Source organism: Falco rusticolus, chromosome 13 (genome assembly GCF_015220075.1).
Source record: "Falco rusticolus isolate bFalRus1 chromosome 13, bFalRus1.pri, whole genome shotgun sequence".
NCBI classification, from domain to species: domain Eukaryota; kingdom Metazoa; phylum Chordata; class Aves; order Falconiformes; family Falconidae; genus Falco; species Falco rusticolus.
The window spans coordinates 23,127,317-23,147,197 of record NC_051199.1 but is presented as its reverse complement, the minus strand read 5'-3'; the positions used below and the strand labels follow the sequence as shown (position 1 = coordinate 23,147,197).

The window sequence follows — 19,881 nt, the reverse complement described above, 5'->3', positions numbered from 1 at the left end:
GGCAGAACTGCATTGGGTGTGTATGTGAACTGTCAAAATGCTAGGGCCTGTTCACTGGCCAGACTAAAATGTCCTGAGAAAAAGCTTTTGTTTAGAATTTCACTTCTAAACTGGTTGGAAATACAGCACTTCTGACTGTGCCCACCAGCTGCAATCCCAGGAGAGACATATTCACTTAACAGTAATAAAAAAATCTGTGGCAACTAAACATTACTGAAAATACATTGGTCTTTCCTTTTTATTTAGAATTAGGTATTCTTAGTTTTTTTCTGTCTGATATGCTGTGTCTTCCATTACATACAAACAAATTTCACATCTAACACCTCATGTAATGAATATTAGTTACTGTGTGTCATTCATTAAAAGAACCTTAATGTGAATTAATTGTAAGATATATCAGTTCTGTTCTCATAATTATTTCTTATGTTCCTGTGCTCTGCAGTTCAAAGAGAAGGTGACTAATCAATCACCATCTTGTGACTGGCCCAAGAGTAGGTGTGTGTGAGAAAGAAGATGCTTCAAGGAATTTATCTTCCTTCCACTGAATTATGTTACCATACAGAGTTAGTCTTGTCTCCGGTAAAATTCACTGCTTCACACTGATGTCTTCGAGGGGCAGACAGAGGTGAATAAGGATAGAAGAGGTCTGGCAATGGCTTCAGCTAGTAGAGAGCAAAGCTGCTTAAGTATGCAAGAAAGCTCCTGCTGCTGCGTTGTCATCAGGAGAGATGTTCCTCCTACTGCAGGTCAATGCTTGCCAGGCACGATCTTTATTTGGGGGGATATTTTAAAGGATGAAATGACATGAAAAGCTAGAAATTACGTTACTGGCAAAAGAATTACTGCATCATTCATCTAACCAACATTTTTATTCCAAAACATTTTCTCATGTCTTTGTCCATGTTGTCCTTCTACCTACAAAACTCTTACCTCTTAAGGCTATTAAAAAAAAAATACTACAATCACATAATGACAAACTAAAAATCTAGAATGAGAAGTTGTATCAATATGGACAGTGTTAGGCTCGGGGTCTGATGGAAAAGACTGATTCTTTGCAGTTCAGCTCTTTCCCTGATGATCTTATTGCTGTTGTCTTAATGTCTGTGGAGTTGCTCTGCTTGAATGATTTTTCATAATTTTTCAGTTTTCTCCACAGAAAGTGAAGATAGTTTTATCAGAATGCATAGTCTTTGTAAAATGTTTACCAAAAATGTAAAGGCAAATGAAGAAAAATACAGAGGGAACCTCTTCAGTAGAAGATACAACTAGAGACTATTTTAAGTGATGACTGTTGTGCTTCCATTGTCTCACCTGTCGAATTTAGTCTCTTGTGTTTTCTAAAATTGGGAAAGGGTCCACCTAATGGGGGAAGAGGGACCGTTAGGGAGATTTGTGCTTGAATCGGAATTTATGGGAGTGCATACTGAGCTCCCTGTTTCTAGTTTCGTTTTTTGATTGTTCAACATCCCGGGCAGAAGGGATCGCTAACAGATGAAGAGGAAGAATAGATTACAGATTTCTGTAGTAACTAATAATTCTGGAGGCATGTCTCTAACTTCTTTTATTGAAAGCTGTACCATGAAGTACTATTGCTACAATCATAGTGAGCACTTTGCTACTGCTGTAAAAGGGGCTGACATGGATTCCAGGCTGTGTGGAAGGTGAAGTAAGCTCTGTTCAGATCCAGCCCCAGAGCTCTGGACAGGCTCTAGCGATGGCAAAGATTTTGTGTTAACCAGTGAAATCAGTTACGTGACGTCGCGTCAGACTATTCCTTCCTCCCATCAAGTTCTCCATATTCCAGAATCTCTTCAGACCTTCCCATATGTTTTAGATAATCTCAACAGTTTTCCAGCTTTTCTTTTGAGATGCAGTTTATTGGGAAACCACTGTACAAGGTGAATGGTTTACTCCACCCTTTCCTAAAAAGAAGCAGTTTTGTCCTGCGCATGGGATTTCCTCTTTTTCTCCAGGATTTTCCATCCCTGCTGAGAGCACAGGAACCAAGTTCACAAGTTTTTCGTGGTGTTTCTGCCAACACTTAGCAGAGTCGAATGATCAAAATGTCTTTGTGAAATATGGCACAATTCAAGAAAACCTTCACTCTAACCTTTGTAAAGACTTGGGATAGTGCTATAGCAAGGATAGTGGACAGGGACCTATCCAGAGCTCCTGTTTAAGTCTTGCTGTTATTAATTAAAATAAAACAATTTAAGAATGGTTAGCGATTTCTGAAATAAAAGATAAATGGTGCTGCCATATAAAAACCTTTAGATGGCTAAGCAATGCAAAATACAGTATCACATTTAATGACCAAATGACAATTCCAAAATAGCGAGTGCATTAAAAAAAAAAAAAAAAAAAAAAAAAAAAAAAAAAGCCTGAAACAACCAAGAACTTGGTTTTCTTCCTGGTATGACTTTATTAAGTGTGATACCTGAATCACACACTACATGTCTCTTGTAAGATAAGTCTACTTTCCAAAATGTTAGGTGATCAAAAAATGGAAATATATACTTGTTTAATCACATAAAGCTGTGCTGTTTTCACATACAACCATCTTTATATTTGTCTTGGTCAGTCATTTGGGCCACCTGAATTTGTTATTGCTCAAGTATATTCTTTGTTTTCATCGGAGTTCTTTTCTGACATCTGAATGTATTTCTAGTTTTAGAACATATTTTTTCCACAGTCCTTTTTCTACAGATGTAATTTAGAGACCTATACCTCGGTGTAATGACACAAAACAGCAAAATTCATATGATACAGGAAAGGTGTCATTTTCCTTTTCACAACTGCATGTTTGGTGCTGCAGGTTTTATAAAACGCTGCTTTAACGCTTAGATTTGCGTTTACAGCACTACGTGGTTGGGCATCTCTATGATTATGGTCAAGTATGTGATGTTTGGCCAAGCAAGGGCTATAAGTACTCTATGAAACAGCATTTATTATACTCTGGAAAACAGAGTTTTCAATACATTTCTGAAAGTTCAAGTGATCTCTTGATGCAGTGAATGACCTCCTCTTGTACATATGTGTGATTATCTGCATCTTTGAGGTAGATATCTATTTTATCTTCACATATCGATATACTTGCAGTAACAGCAACATATGTTTTGTGTGTTTGGATGGCAATTGTCCATAGAGATACAGCTAGCCTGTGTATTTCAGTATGCTGTGCATGATCTAGTATGAAATTTGGTTGGGAAACAGGCTTCTGATCCTGTGAAAATGGTGCGGTTTCAAAATGTGTTTGGAATCAGGGCAAAAATTGGAAACCTGAAAATTTTAAGGCTGTTTTCTAGATATTTTTGTTTTGACATAGCCAGACTAACTCTAAACATGACACAATTAAACAATGTTGAAACACTGCTCTCTAGGAAATTAGAGAATCAAATGTATTATAGTCAGAACATGAAATACTTAAATATTATTTAGATTCAAAAGCACTTCCATGTAACAGTTTGCTGCATTTGACGCACAGTCTTTGATAGACAGTGTTTGCATTCCCAGGACATTGTTCTTATGACCTGTTGTTGCAGGCAGGAGATTATTTCCTTCTCTGGTTGTGTAGGTGCAAACTCATCTTTCTCTGTTTTTCACATAGAGCTGACGGACAGGCGGAGGGGATGTGCCCAGTGCCATTCAGTAACCTCTCCTGCCCCGTTGAGATGAATCCTTCCCCACAGTAGCTGCCTAGCTGGCAGTTTCTGCTGCTGCCTGCAGAGCTGATTTGTATATAAAGCACTCCTAGGTGCCTTCTGTAAGGTGCAAGCATCTTCTCTAAAGATTTAATGATTTTAGCTGCTATAGGAGTGAATGCCAGGTTTTTGTTTGGTCTATGATAAAAAGGTCATTGAAAGAGGACGGTCTGCAGCCTCTGGATGTTTTGCTTTCATCATTTGTGTTTGAGAGTAGCCAATAAAACCTGTGCCTCACTGCAGTCCGGCCCTGGGAATCTTTTGAGTTCTGACATAACGGGAAATTCTGCATTAGAGCTATTTCATTGCAAATTTTAAAGCTGGGTTGAAATCACACCATTATGATTAACTCTGTACATATGTATCTTATGATTTATTTTTTAAGATGTCACATCACAGCTGAACAATTCTGTTGTGTTTAGTTTATCTTTAGTCTATGTAATTTGTAAATTTATATTTGCATGAATAATTCCCCCTGAATAAGCTAAACCAAGTAGGCTGGCAAATACAGATTACTGTTTCTTCTTAGGAAACTATGATCAATGTGGTTTATGCTTTAGGGACTAGTGCTACTAAGTATCTTTGCAGTTAAGTCTTATAAAGAGGGGTATATAAATAATATTAAACACTTACATAGTTGTCACAAGTCAGTTGACGAATGATCAGCATTGCTTAATGAAAGTTTGACTTAATTAAATTTTTGATAAGTTTTAAGCATCAAATGGTATTGTATCCTTCGATGTTTTATAACCAAAGCAATGTTCTTAGAGATTTTAAAAAATAGTAATAAAATACCTATATGACTGAAAATAGTAATGTTTTATTTTAGAATACTTGAAAAACTAGATCTTCATTGAAATCTAATTAGGAAAGATGGGGGGGAGGGAAAGATTTGTTGTTTGGATACCTTGCTGGATAACATGAGTTAAAAGATTAATATCCAAGTATTAGTTTTGCCTTTTGCTAAGGGGAGACTCTTAAGAATGTGATTTGGGACAGAGGGTGGGAGGGAAATATTAATGAATTGACAGGAGGAGTCTACAGGATGAGCAGTACCAACAGGGAATGGAATTATGTCAGCTCAGATTTGGCTGGGGCTCTGTAACCATAAAACACAGAAGAGGTTCTCTTCTGTAGGCTATAAAAAGGCTTCAATCTTAATTCAGTCTCGCTGGGAGTTGGTAGGTGAAAAAACATGATATAAGCTGTAAAAAGCAAGCAAGCAAACAAGTTAAGCCTCAGTGTCTTTTTAAAAATGGCACTGGAACAGCAAAAGCATCCTATAGGAGAAGCTTCAGTAGATCCTTGCCTGGAAGGGAGCTGCGTTAGCTGGGCAGATGGGGCGAGGCGGCAGAGCAAGCGTGTACAACGTGCCTGTGGCTGAATTCGCTCTGCAAGGCCGAGCTCAGTTAAACTCAGGTTAAAGCATATCTTTTTTTCCTCATGTTTTGGTACAAAGTACAGTTTTAGCTGCCATTGTGATGCAGTGTGCAATTTTATGTAATAAAAACTAGGTACTGAGAATCTTTTTTGACTGTTAACTGACACTATGAGTCATGTTGAATTACTCTGGAATCCTATTGTATGAGCATGAATATTGAAGCAAAGAAAGAAAAGTTCTATACAGTAAGGTGCTGACAACCACAAAGACAAAATGTCATGAATCCGAAGAGAAGTGTTTATAGGTAAAACCCGCTAGTTATATAATGACACACAGACACACGCGCATCTTGCTATGTGGAGCAGTATTGAAGTTCTGTGATTTAAATCTGCCCAGGTGCTGCTGGTCAGGTGCATCTCTTGGTATTGTAACAGAGCAAAATCAGCTTCAGCTAATCCAGATATGTAATGATTTGCTTTTTTTTGGATCAGGCAGTGTATTCAGATTCAATCTGCAGAAATCAGCTCTTTTTGACTTGCCTCACACAGTTGCCCAGAACTAAGTTTGGTTATTATTTTGCAAGGCATACAATTATTTCTCTCGTTCCAGTTTTCTAGTAAGACAAGAAGGTCAAGGATAGGGAGTCCTGTGCTACTAGAAATAGAGCCTGGGTAAGCTGTGTCCAAATTTGGCCAAGAATGTAGGAGGATTTACTTTCAAATATACAGTTTACTCATTTGCAGGATATCACAGAGACATTTCTTTGTAATTACCCCAAATTTATCTACAAGATTTCTAAGATAGTTTGGGAATGGTAAGTATCGTAGGACATACAAAACACTGTAAGTAACATTTGCTACCAAAGGCAACATGCTTGGATTGTGAAGTGATACCCGTTTTTTTTATAAAGTAAATAGAGAGTGGAAAGCTCACCAGGGGATTTCAAAGACAGTGTTATTTTGAAATTAATGTAAACACTGGAGTGTGGTGTTTGCATAAAAACTGAGTTCTAAAGAAAGTTTTTTTTTGTTTTATAGCAAAGGCAGCTCTATGAGAAACTACTCTTTCATATGAACCCCCACCCCACCCAAGGGCTCTCCTCGTAAGAATCTGTCATCTGCCTCAGATTATTTCCTGATTTTTTTTTCTAGCTTGTGTTGGACTTGTCTTTATTTTATCAAATGTTGAATTACACCCTTGGTCATGCTTCCTCAGATCTTTTTCCCTTTTGATAATGCTAAGGCTAACAACATAAAACAGAAAATAAAACTTGCTGCACTTGCACTTGACTTCAGTGAGTCCTACGCATGAAGGAACAGTGACAAACCCTACTCACACCGAGTGCCAGCATTGTAAAAGAAATCAACAGTTGGGCACGTTACTTTCTTCGTTTAACCATCAGCACTTAGTTAACTAGAGACATCCGATAGTCATTAGCTGCATGCCACAAACCCTGCAAACACAGAGGGTCTCTCTCTGTCCCTCTTTTTAGCTAGAACCAAGTAAAGGACAAAGTTTGAAAGATATCTTTGAATATTAGTGTTTTTTGTGGAAAAACAGTATGTGAAAGGTGGAAAGGTGGTTATGGTTTATTTTGTCTCTGGTGTGCATGCTCAATAGGACAGTGAAGGAGGCTGGGTGGTAGCAATCACAGGGAAACAGCTGTGGCTCCCTGATTATCGAAGGGGTGCTTTGGGCTGTAATAGGAGCAGCAGCTCCTGTCAGAAAGCAGAGCATGCTTTACACCAACAAATGATTTGGCATACTTGGGCACAGCTCCGTTATCTTCCCTTTTCTTTCTTCCATTTCTCTAAGTTTAGAGAAGACCTGGTTTTATGTTTGCAGCTTTCTTTGCATTTGTTGATGTCCAGCTTTGATCTACAACCAGCTTGAGTTTACTTTTATGCTCTGCTGAATGCTGCCTTCAGCCTCAGTTTTAGAGCTGTGCAAATAAATTATAGTGAAGTGTTTAATTAAAGTTAGCCTCATGTCCTGATTGCAGACTGCCGTCTTCTCAGATACAATTTGCAAATATATTTTGGAGTTTTTACTTCGGGCAGGATGACTAGTTGAAGGTTATTTGCTTGTGATTGATCATGCATTGGATGTTTCTGTTACCTTTCTTTTGTGAACAACCTGAAAATAGTAGCTGGATGTTGAAGGGCAAATAAAGGGCATTGACTTGAATGAAAGAAGGGATGTGGTAAGCCTGAGCAGTCACAGAACTGAGGAGCTGATACTTCTAGTATTACATACGTGCTTTTTGGAGAAATTGTCTTGATTCTGAGGAATAAGTAAACCTAAATATATTGTGTGCATAGTGTTTAATATTTAGTTTTCCTCAATACTTGAGTTTTCTTTAGGTCATCCATTTCTGACACTCTTTTGGTGGGTAGGTCAGAACTGGCAGGGATATGAGCTTGACTGTGCTACTGAAATCAGTCGCTTCCATAGCTGCAGCTACTACGGTCCTGACCTCCCAAATAGTCTTGAGTAGAAGCTGTTAATTAATATGAGTTCACAGATAGCATTTGATAGGTTTTATTCATAATTGGAGGTTACTGAACTATGGCAATGGCAACAGGTAACATGAAGAGGAGATTTTTCACCACAGCCATTCTATATGCTACCTTGGTTTTGTTTTCTGCATAAGTTTACACCGTTCAGATATGATTTGAGGTTACTCAGTGCTGATCTTTAATGTGTTCTCTTAAAAAATAATAGTAAAACTGTTTGCTCAGGTGTGGTGCTCTTCTGCCCTGGGATTCCCAGCCTTGATAGCTAGAGCAGATGCATTTAAGAGCTACATTTTTATCTGCACTGACTCCATCTGCACTTTGGTGGCTGTGGGAAACATCCTTTCCTGGGTGTACTAGCTTGGAATTTGTTTTGTGGTTTTTTTTCTGTGGGTTTTTCCCATAGTGTTTGTCTTGTCCTGTATGCCCCAGGCAAATTGGCCACAATCAGCCTCTTAACCAGTGTATTGGATGCAGATATATAATGCTGTTATTAAATTCCTTTCCTCATTCAAGGAGACTGAATAATAATGATGTGATATGACAAACATATTTCCATTATTATGTTTGACCTATTTAACTTTTCTTTTTAAATCACCTCAGCCTTTTCAAAGAAAGCAAAGTTTTAAAATAGTATCCAACAACTTCAAGACCCCAGCTGCCACCTGCTTCATACAGTTATTCATACTTTCCCTTTCCAAGACCTGCCTTACCGTTTTTCATTTGTGACTGGATGAAGTATGTTGTTTTATTCTCTTGCATTTTGGAAATAAGTAGAAGAAATTGGGAAAAGATCCTTGACTGTTTTGATTGTGTCATTTTCAGAGTGCTTGTCTTTTCTGTTTTGGGGGAATTTTATCATAGGTTTTAAGATGGTACATTTACAACTCATTGAGCATCATCTTGGGACTTAGAAACTAATAATAAGGCTAACATTAAATAATTACTTTTTCTAAAAATGCTTGTTTTATTACCTACTCCTACTTCATTTCATGCATGGGGGAATACTACTGAACTCCATATTGCACATTGCAATTTGTTCCTAAATAGTCATATCTTTCAAATGGCATAGCATGAAACAATTTGAAGAGTAAGTACCTCATTCAAATGGATAAAACAACTCATTCTTTAGCAGTTTCCCAGGTTTAGGGTAAGAGGATTTACCCTTGCATGTCTAAACCAAGTACACAAGTGCTCTTTTTCATCACCTGATAAAAGGATGAGTTCTCTTTTGTTTTTGAACATAATTATCCTATCAAAGGAAAGCAGTTTATCAAATATGGGTAGTTAAGGGTGAGGTATTTTGCTTTTTAAAATCTGGTATGTATAAAATGAGGATTATGTCATGTTGTAAGTATTTCTAAAATAGAAAAAAGAAAGAATAGCAGATTTAATCTTTATTCATTTTTGGAGGTGTTATTAATGTTATAACTAAAATAGGACTTTGTGCAACATTAATGGCCTGTTAATTTCTCAGTGGGTAATTCAGAGGGTAGCACTCTTTGGATTCAATAGGATTCTTAAACATTATTTTAAAGGTGTATTTTTTCAGTAGTTTATTTTATGCTAGAAGTAAAGGAGCCAATTAGTTAAGCCCCAGTCTATTAAATAAAACCAAAACTAAACTACTCTGAGCTAGTGTTACTGTACTGTATTTGATGAGATGTTGTTATTAAGCAGTGAAAAATATTTTTCTTTTAATTAAAAATTTTGCTCAAGTATTCAAGTGTAGAAGAAAAGAACGGGTAGAAATATTTTTAAGAAATATTTTCATAATTTAATGTTTACTTATTAGTTTCTGGACTGCACTGCCAAAATGTTATGACTTTGTTCTCAACTGTTGTAGTGAATTATTGACTTCATTTGGCAGAAGACAAGCCGTCTGTACTTTTATTCAAGAGAAGATATTATTCTGGGGTTTTTTTGTCATTTTAACTGAAGTTACATCAGAGATTACCTGTGCAAACCTCCAGCTGCTAGGCTATATGTGATGCTACCAAGATTTGATAGCTTGCTTTGGTAGACAGACACATGCAATATTTTTACCCACAATTCCCTCAAAGGTAAATTACAGGTAAAATGTTTGTGATGAGAAGGAGAACCATTTTGAAGTTACAGTGAAACAGAAGTGTGCAAGTACCCCTAAATTTGGACAGTAGCAAGAGGCTTAGGACATACTTATTTTTGGGCAAGTGCAAAATAGAGATATATTGAGTTTTTACATATTCTTCATGTGGAAGATCTGTAATGAAAGCACATGCAACTCTTTGTTATATTGTACCCAGCTACTTTTTCATTATGTAATGACTTCTTACATGTACTCTCAATGTATGAATGTATTTGATAGCTTTGGCATTGGGGCTTGCTTTTAACATTTGGAGCAAAGAACGTGGTTTGCAAGTGTTTGGGGCAGCAGGGAGTCAAGTTCTGGTTCTCACATAATTAAAAAATGAGCTGTGCTTTTGTAGGACCTTTTATTCAGCCTGCTTTTGTTGAGCTTGCATGGGAAAGACCGGTGTGCAGCTCTTGAAGATGCAGTCTGCATCCATAAATTAACTAAGAACATCCAAGGGCAGTTGCTAAATGCATTAATAATTGTACAAGCATGTCGTTTTGTTGTTTACAGAGCAGTGGATAGCACCCCGGAGGAGCAGCTAGTGAAAATAATGTGAAGAGAAGAGGCACATGAATGTAGATGGGCAGGGATCTCATTTTCACACAGGCGTACTGTAGGAGCAAATGGTTTGATACTTCATTATGTTATATCTTTGTGTATTGATTTTGCCTCAGGAATATTCAGTGTAGTTTCTCTCATACGAATGATGAAAGCTCTGGTTTTTGCTTTGCTTGAGGGTAAGTGGGAAAAGCATTGGGTCCAAAGGAATTAGATTTGAGGTCTCCCTGAGAAATCAGCCTAGGTATAACCTCTCAAGTCATAAGACTTTTGAGACACGAATAATTATTGCACTGAAGCATGTCTATTGACACATCTGTATGTAGAAATTAAAATAAGCCTTAAATCTACAACATTTGTGTAAACTTCAAGGAAATACACTAGCTAATACCCTTTCCTCATCTGAGGTGAACTCTTTGTAACCAGGGACATGAGATTATGTAAAATATAAATTAGCCTCAACTAGTATAAAAACATCTTACTTGATTTCATCATACTTTTCAGATATGACGGTCGCACAGGGAAATGTTTATATTTGATTAAGCCTGTAGTCACCATTTGAATTTTCTTATGAAATAGTTGTCAAGTTCTTTAGATATTAAAATTGACAAATATTTTAGAAGAAACTGTATGAAGCACAAGGTTTTCTGTTCGTACATTTCAGTATTTGGTGTTAAATCTGATGTTTGTCTTCTCCAGACGTGTTTTATAACTTTGGCTGACCTTTCTAAACACTTGGTTTGTACAGCACTGATGTTGTGTTACAGTCTTAGAAACCTGCTACCTTGAAAATTTAAAAGAATACATTTAAGATGGGAACCTTGGAAATTTTTTTGTATGATTTCAACTTAAATGTTGAGGTGCAAACTCAGACTAAATGTTTAGATACAGTTGTATAAGGGTAAATACTTTCCAAAAATACCGGTGTTCAGGAATCTAGTAAAATTTCACACATCCTACATATCCAGAACAACTGATGCTTGAAATCAAACAGTTTGCGTAGAGATGCCCAAAATCAGAACTGTTGCCTTTGGCAATGAATCCATACTTCAGCTACCAAAACTGAACAGAAAAAGAAACTTTTCCATCTTGTACTGCCTCTCTTATTTTAATTTTTAAACACTCATGTAATATTCTTGTGTCTTCTTGTATTTCTGTTTTATGTGAACATTGTCTAGGGATTTAGAGGTTCCAGAATGTCTTTGATGGTGTTATGAGAGCTCCATAACATTCTAAAATAATAATGTACAAGACTGATTATCCTCATACTTGGTCTTCACCAGAATATATTGCTAGAAATGCATGAGCAAAATGCCCTTGGTCATTCTTTAATTTATGCATATGTATATTTTTTTTAAAAAAAAAAACCTTGAAAACACATCTTGCAGTATTTTTCCATCCCTGCCAGTGCTTGACATTTAGTAATAACTTTGACCTTTACTACATATTCTTGCAGTGTCCTAACTGAAAAGTGAACATTTTCATGCTCTAAACACTTTTAATTTATTTGAAAGTGACTCTAAAAAAATTATATATACTATATTTAAAAAAAACAAAAAACATTTACATTTACAGTCAGAGTGGTGTAGTCTGTTATTACTATGGTTATCTGAGTATAATGTGTGGATAACTGAGGGTTTATAAGAAAATACTTGAATACTTAAGGTAAGGCTGCTCAGTAACACGGTATATTAGTAGAGTATGTATTATCTATATATTTACATGAGTGACCAGGATAATGAAACACTCATTTTCTGAAATGCTTTATAAGACTCTGATTCCTTTTAAGAAAATTAACAGAAGTGAGTTATTATCCATTATGTGGTTTTAAATACATTCCTTTAGCTAACAAGGGGATATTCTTATGAGAATCAGCACCACTTATTGTAACTACTGGCAAAAAAACCCCTTTTTTTTTTTTTATCACAACTGAGGAATTGTGAATGAAAACTACAAAGATACAATCTGTCAGGTTGAATTCTCAGCTCTTGTTATTAAGGTATTCATGGTTAGGAGGTGGGGGTACGCTAATGGCAGAACTCTGCTCAGGTACTTGTACTTATGAAATAACTTTGTTTCTGTAGAAGGAGCACCCAGTGATGCATGGTTGTAGGTATAGCCTGAACTTTGTCTTCTCTTTGCAGGCAGAACTTGTTGCCTATACCGTATGGGACCACGGAAGACCTGATTCGGATTCAAGCTATTACAAACGTGACCAAAAACATTGCACTTTTGAAGCTAGGACAATCGCCTTGCTTTATAAGGTTAGTCAATTGCTTTGTTGGGTGGGTTTTTTCAATTTCAAATACCGGAACGAGACTTTCCCATTTTATCCCAGTAAGTCATTATGATTCTTCCTTAATACTAGCTACTTCAATCTGCCGTGCCTTTTATGTGTATAGTTATTTATTTGCTGCGTATCTTACAGTGCCCCAGTAGTACACCATATTTTCTTTGTGTGTACTTAAGATCTTTTGCAAAAAAAGAAATCCCTAAAGAAACTAATAAAGCATGGGACAGGGAGGAGGAGGCAACAGGATCAGGAATATTTGGATCTCTCTGCAAAAAATGTATGTATAACACTGCGCTGAATCTTGTTTCTGCGTAATGGTAGGTAGGTCTGCGGGCTGCCGTCAGAGCATGCTGTGAGGAGGGGCAGAGCACAGCACCACGCTCGCCTTGGCCCCAGATCCCAGCCTCCCTGGGTCTCTCCCATCCCACGGGGCTGTGTCTAAAGCCCAGTGCTTTGGGCCTTGCCATGGATGTGCTGCTGCCAGCATTGGGATTGCGAGACAGTAAGCAGTACCATACACTACAGGAGGGCTAATGCTGTTGTTTATTCATTTCTTTAAGAAATGATACTGTAACTTGATTCATCGTGGCATAATGTGGAGACCTAATGGTCTGTGGGGAGTTGGCCTTTCTGCCATCCTTGCCCACCTCATAGGGAAGAAAGGGGAGTGAGAGTGGAGAAGAACATTAACCTCTGTGGTGCTTTCTTATATGTAAAATGTGTAAGCAGATACCCTGAAATCGGCAGACAAGACTTTTTCCCCCTGCCATTAATGGTCAGTCCCTTCTGTAGAATCATGAGGATTTGCTGTTCTGTGGATAGGGTACCAGCAGTTCAGAACAAGTGTTTTTCTGCCACTCCCTTCTCCTTCTTCTTTGGTTGCAGTTATGTGTGGGGAGGGGGGTACATAGTATGTCTATCCCTGTTCTTTCTTCTCCCACTCCAGCACTGGCAGAGAGTGCAGAGATGCAGCTCTCTAGTCCACTTACATGTTGGGTCTATTATGTGTAACATATACACTACATTTAAACTCTCAATGTCAGGAACTGCCTTCTTGTTGCAAATATTTTATAAACAAAAATGCTGTTTTGCCCTTCAGACACTACACTAGCCCGACTAAATATTTAACAATTCATTCCCAATTCACAAAGCAATTATAAAAGCACAGTGACTCCAGATCTTCTAATTAAGATAATCAGGATCTGCTCTGTTGGCCAGAGAAAGCACAATTTGGAACCACAACGCAGGTTCAGAAAATAACCCACTAATATTTTTTTATAAGAGTAATTCTTGTCTCAGTCAATATACCATTTTCAAGTGAGTAGCTTTAACTGTTTATTTAAATTATATAGATGCAATTTAATTACGCCTGTGAAAGGTCAGTTATCATTGTTGAACTTGTATTTCGGTGCATCATTTCCACCAGTAGAACTTATACTGATTTCACCGCTAACTGACAAAAACAGTGAAATAGCAGTTGGAGCTCACAAAGTAGGAATTTGATGAAGATGCAAATTTGCTGTAATAGCACTGTTCTACAGGGTCTGGGGGATGGACATTTTACCAGTTGAAGTGGTGTTCCTCTAAGCACTTACTATGTCTAAATTAGCAAGAAGTGCAGCCTGAGGGAGTAGGAAAAACAGTTGGTACTGAGGATAGGGCACCATCTCAGGAGCTTTATTTTGAGTGGTGTAGTATCTTCCAAGAAACTAAATGCTAATTGGCAGCTGAGGTGTATTAGCACACCTTCTGGTTCTATCCACTCTTGCAGAAGAATCCCATTTGCACGTTCTGAATATGTTACACTATTGAACCAACGCACGTTATGATCAGGAGATTGACTCTCAAATGCCGCTTGGGATCTCAGCTAAAAATGCAACTCCCCAAACCTACTGTTTGGATTCTGATCATGCAGGTGGGAAAGTTGCCCTTTAAACCTCTTTTTTTTTTTCTTTATTTTTTTAGAATATTAATTGTGTCTCTGAGAGCTAATTGTAAGCTTTACTTTTCTCATAAGTATGAGAAACTATGTGGGAAGATATGAACAATGGATTCTTCTTTTGACGGAATACTGTGAGGTAAAAGAGGAAAAACTGCCTTAAACAGCCAGTCCTGCTGATTTAAGTGGGCCAGTCTCTTATTATTGAATCACCTTGTATCTTTTTTCCCCCTAATGTTTATGTTACTTTACTTCTGAGTCTCTCATTTCTGTTTCAGCAGATACTTCCCTCTGCCTATATTTTTTCTTATCTCTGTCTTCCACGTGCTTGGTTTTAATCACATTAAAACAGAAGTCTAGTTCATAACAGAGTGTGTTATATATACTTATGCTATATATATGAAATGGTTTTCGTTCTAATTTTTGTATTTAACTTTCTCTTTTCACATCTTTAAGTTCTTTATTTTCTCATTATTATTATATTCTTATTATAAAAATGTTTTTATTCTGGATTTGGGTCTTATTTTTATAGATCCTGCACCAAGGTTTCATCTTCATAGCAGAGTTTCTAATCATTGTCTCTATTTTTTCAGCTTTGCATTTTCCATTACATTGGTATGCTTTTTGCCTCTTTTACTGCCATCATCAACCTGATGTTTTTCATGTGTTCCTATTTTCTCCTTTTCTGTTTTTTAATTTGCCTTTTTTTTTTTTTTTTTAATCTAAAATGTTCTTTCTTTTCACATCAAGTCCATTGGGAAAAGCCTGAAAGAAATAATAAAATGCTGCTGGCAGAAAACTCGCCATGAAAACTGAACAACATTTCTTTAGTCTTTACATCATGTTAACGGAAAGAAGTATATTCTGGTAAAAAACACCATGTACTTGATGTATGAGGTAGTAAGTTGTAGAAATAAGCCCAAGTGATGGAAAATTGAATATTTTGTAAAATAATTTTATTACTGACAATATTTTTGTAGTTCAAGTTTAGTTTGGTATTTTATGGAGATCGGATAGGGTACAAAATTTGGAGGAAGATCAAGGTTGAAAAGAATTTGAAGCTTATACCTTCAGTCTTTCAGGCTAGGCCCATCTCTCATATCTTCAGACACATTGAAAACAACAGACAGGGTCCAGAGCTTGGAGGAGTTTGGAATTGGAATGTACAGGGAATCTGGAGTATGCAGAAAAGCTTAACGTTAATGTGATGTTAGAATATGCAGTTGAATCCTCAACATGAATAATTCTGATTAAATTTGGTAAGGTTCATAAATTTAAGCTGCTTTGTGAGAACAAGATTTGTAGAATTCTGACCTTAAGTTATTTTTGCAATTTTGTAATTGAATATGATTTTTCAGATGTTACTGGGAATGTTGTATTTCTGTTCTGCTGAAACAGAACATACTGTCCGATTAGGGCAAGCGGGGCAGCAGCTTTGGCAGTGGGTGCATTTCCTAGAGTACTGGCAGAGCCACACCAACACATCTTGATCCCCTAAGCTGAACCTCTTCAAATAGGGGATGTGTCACTACAGCCACACGATAAATTATACATATAAAAAGAATGAATATGGACCCACCTTTATAGCAGGGTAAAGTATCAAAAAGAGCATTGACTGGGGGGGGTGGGGGCTGGAAAGTAGAGTTTAAATTGTTGTGATAAAAAGAATAGAGAAAAAAAGGGGTATGTATTAACATATATATAAATCAGAGTGGAGTAGGGTTTTAGAAAGTGGGTTTACCATTGGTACGGCACTATTAAGATCAGTAAGGGAGCCAGTTTCTACCCTTTTATGAAATTAATGTAAAATGGGAGAAAAGTACGGTAGAAAAAAAGCTTCAAGGGCTGGAGCAAATTACAATATGGCAAAGGCATTTTCGAATGCCACTGAATGGTTTGGGAATTTACTACTTCCCGCACCTAGAGTGACAATTTCCTATAGGAACACAAACGAAGCCAGTGGACTGAGCAGTGAAGCATACCAGGAGTACGCATATGATGCATTAACTTGGCATAGCCACGATGCTAGTAATTCTGTCTCTTTAGCCAGAATAATTCACAGTGCTGAATAAGTGACAGAGGGAAACTTCAGTCTACTGTGCCTACTCCTAAAGGGACCTGGTGCCTAATCTGAGACACTGGTAAGAGCTGCATTGTTTCTGAATGAAGAGGGGAGGTGATTAAGAAGAAGACAAACTTTGTTAAGGAGAAAGCTGAAATGAGACAAATGTAGCACGGAAGTGAAACTCAACTTCTGGAATAAACTACCATAAAATAGGTAGAGTATTTGCTTCCTCACACTTTTGGATTAAAAGTTACTACCTTCTAGTGTTCTGACTAAAAGGAAAATTTGTGTGTTGGTGGAACTGAGGATACTGGGATCACTGGTGACCTTCACTAGCCAGTTACATACAGGAGGTCAGACCAGACCCCCTTATGTCTTTGAATCAGGAGGATCTATTGATTTGGGGAAAGATGATGAAATTTATTTTGAAGTGATTAAGCAAATCACTTCAGTGATGTAGAACACCTTGTTAAGAAAGAGGGACCTGAGTTGCCTGCTGTGTTTGTAGACAAGAAACATATGCTAATAGTTTAAAATATGTGGTGACAGATTGCTGAAACCACCTCACTGTCACCCAGCCCCTCTGCCCTACAGCTTGTCTGAGTATCTGTCACCACTTTGAATGCATAAAAGAAGCCAGAGACTTTTTTCTGGGGAGAACTGCACAATAGTTTCAATATCCAGCCTCTGGAAATACCATCACCAGATTCATTTTTTGAAAAATGTTGTGAGTCTTGATCATAATTTAATCTTTTGGGGTTAGGATTCAAGAAAAAAGCCATAATTTCTGTCCTAAATTAACTTTTAATAGAGTAACAAAAGCCCTGAAGGCCAAACCACTTCATCGTTAAAATGTTCACATATTAACATTTTTTCCGCATCCATTAAATGAAGATGCTGTTCTACTGTGTAAATATATATATTTATTTTAATAATTTACTGCCTTCATAAATATTCATAAAATTGCTTTTTAACTGTCATAAAGTTTAGAAATGTGGATGCTTTCATGTTTATGCAGAGGTTATTGGCAGGCATTTACGGATAAGGATTTACTAAATGGAAATTATTAAAGATTCCCAGAATAAAGGCAATTTACAAAAAGGCTTCTATTTAATAACTGTGTTAGTTTTAAATAAGTTTACTTTGGAAAAAAGTCATTTCACTTTTCTACTGTCTACATTATTTCTTTCTTTCCCTCTGGTACTTTTTATGGCTAGTCAGTATAACTGTGAAGATTACATTTTTAATCTCCATTTAACTAGGACTTTCTCCCTGCATCCTGTCCTCCCTCTCTCTCTCTCTATGTGTGTGTGTGTATATGTATACACATATGAATAGATATATAGTGTATGCACATAACTGTATCTGTATATATAAAAACTATATTGAAAAAATGTTTTAAGGGACCTTCAACAACTTATATACATTTCATTATTAAGGACACTGTTGGTGGGTTTTCATGGTTCTTTTTTGTTTGAGTTTTGTTGGTTTTGTTTTGTGATTTATTTATTTATTTTTAGTAGGATGGAAATTTTTCCAAGGCACCTAAAACCTTTATAAGCCCATTTCCCATGTGAGTGCTATGGGATTTCAATATTATATACCAAAGCCCTTCTTGAAAATCGGAGCCAGAGATATGTATATGTTGTACGGAAAAAGTTACAGAACCATAGAAACTAGACCTGGAGATCTGGATCTGAAGGGGTCCTCTAGTAACATCCACTTGAATAACATCCGGTTTCTCAGGTTTTCTCTGATTTATCATCATTTTAAAACTTGTTTCAGTTCCCCAGATCCTGAGAGTTCCTCTTGAATAATCCAAGTTGAGTTCAGATTGATTGGTAACTGTAAGATTTGTCGCTGTTGAGTTTGCTATTTAGCCAAATTATATTCCTACAAAATATGCCAATTATTACTTTGTCTTCAAGGAACTACTAGTTACTTTGTGGTCCTTTTTCCTTAGCCTTTGTCTCCCCTGAGTTTATAAGAGATTTCCTCCTTCCAGACAGTTGCTTTTATTGCTATTCTTTACCGTCCTCCCCACCATCACCCCCAAGACTAGATTTAGCGTACTCATGTTCTTAACCTTCCCCCTCCTCAAACAGCTTCTTTAATCTGTTAGATTTAATCCAGTCTAAAGAAGGCTGCCTTTTATATCTCTACTTCCTATGTAAAAATATTCTGTACTAAGGCCTTCAAAAAACTTACTGGACAAAAGTCTATGTCAAAAATCTGTTTATGTAATTGAGGTTGCACACTGCCATCAATACTGTATTTTGATTGATACTTTTTACCTCTTTACCTCTTCCTGATTGTATGATTTGTCGAATGATAGAGAAGCTATTTGCTCTTTAGTGATTACTGAGAAAAAATATGTTTTGGAGAGAGATGGTGAGTCTACGAAAGTATATCAAATTTAAGAGATTGGTGTACATAGTATAGTTCTCCGTTCTATTCCTGCTGCTTTGACTGATAACAAAGCTTTCTTACCCCTTTAAACAGGAGGAACAAGCCATAATAGGAATTAGAGAGACTTGGAGACACTCTGCCTTGATATCATAAATCTGTTCTGTGTTCAGGTGACTAAGAAAGCCACCCCAGTCCACTATATCTGAGATTATTTAAAAAAAAAAAAAACAAAAACAATCCCACCAAACAAGTCTCTGTGTATAGATTTACCACTTAATGCTTCATCCTGAACTTATATATCAATTTTTTTTGGTAAGCTTAGTTTGAAAATATAGCTTAAAAAAAAAGATGAAGTAGTGATTTTGATACACCTTTTTCCCCTCGGTGTGAGCTATTATGGGAAAGAATATTGCAAAATGGTACTGACTAGAGAAATCTGTAGTTGATGACTTACAAAACTACACTTTGACTTTCTTTTTATTGCTGATTGGAACCAAATCATTCCGAGCTCTATTGTTTAGTTCCTAGAAGGCTGTTATTACCCAGAATAATTTAAAGTGAGCATGTCAATTTACTACGTGCTTAATCCAGCATTTGAAGGATGATGTACTGTGACCTGTACCACCTAAAAGCGAAACAATGCCAGTGTACTTATAAATCCAATCCATATCTGGGCAGATGAGTATGAAATAGTTGGCAAAATTTGCTCTCTTATCACTTCAGTCAAGTCTGCTGCAGTAAATAAAAGCAGAGTGAGAATTCTTTCTCTGTACAGTGTAAATGGGAGAAAGTCATTTGCTCTTTTAAGGCAGTACGCGTGCTGTGTAAGGGGTGGGGTAGGAGAAAAGCAATTGATGTCTGGGAGGAAGCATAATTGTAGCACAACTTGTCAATATTCTCAAG

General features: G+C 36.8%; 1 protein-coding gene across 6 annotated transcripts in view; it reads left to right on the top strand.

The window, feature by feature from the left end:
- Positions 1–19,881, top strand: part of NAALADL2 (N-acetylated alpha-linked acidic dipeptidase like 2) — a 504,243-nt gene that overhangs the window by 269,906 nt on the left and 214,456 nt on the right. For all 6 annotated transcript variants that reach the window (XM_037406785.1, XM_037406787.1, XM_037406788.1 and 3 more), the window contains one exon: positions 12,417–12,536. In XM_037406785.1, the coding sequence (XP_037262682.1) occupies positions 12,417–12,536 (120 nt within the window). The remainder of the gene's footprint in view (positions 1–12,416; positions 12,537–19,881) is intronic.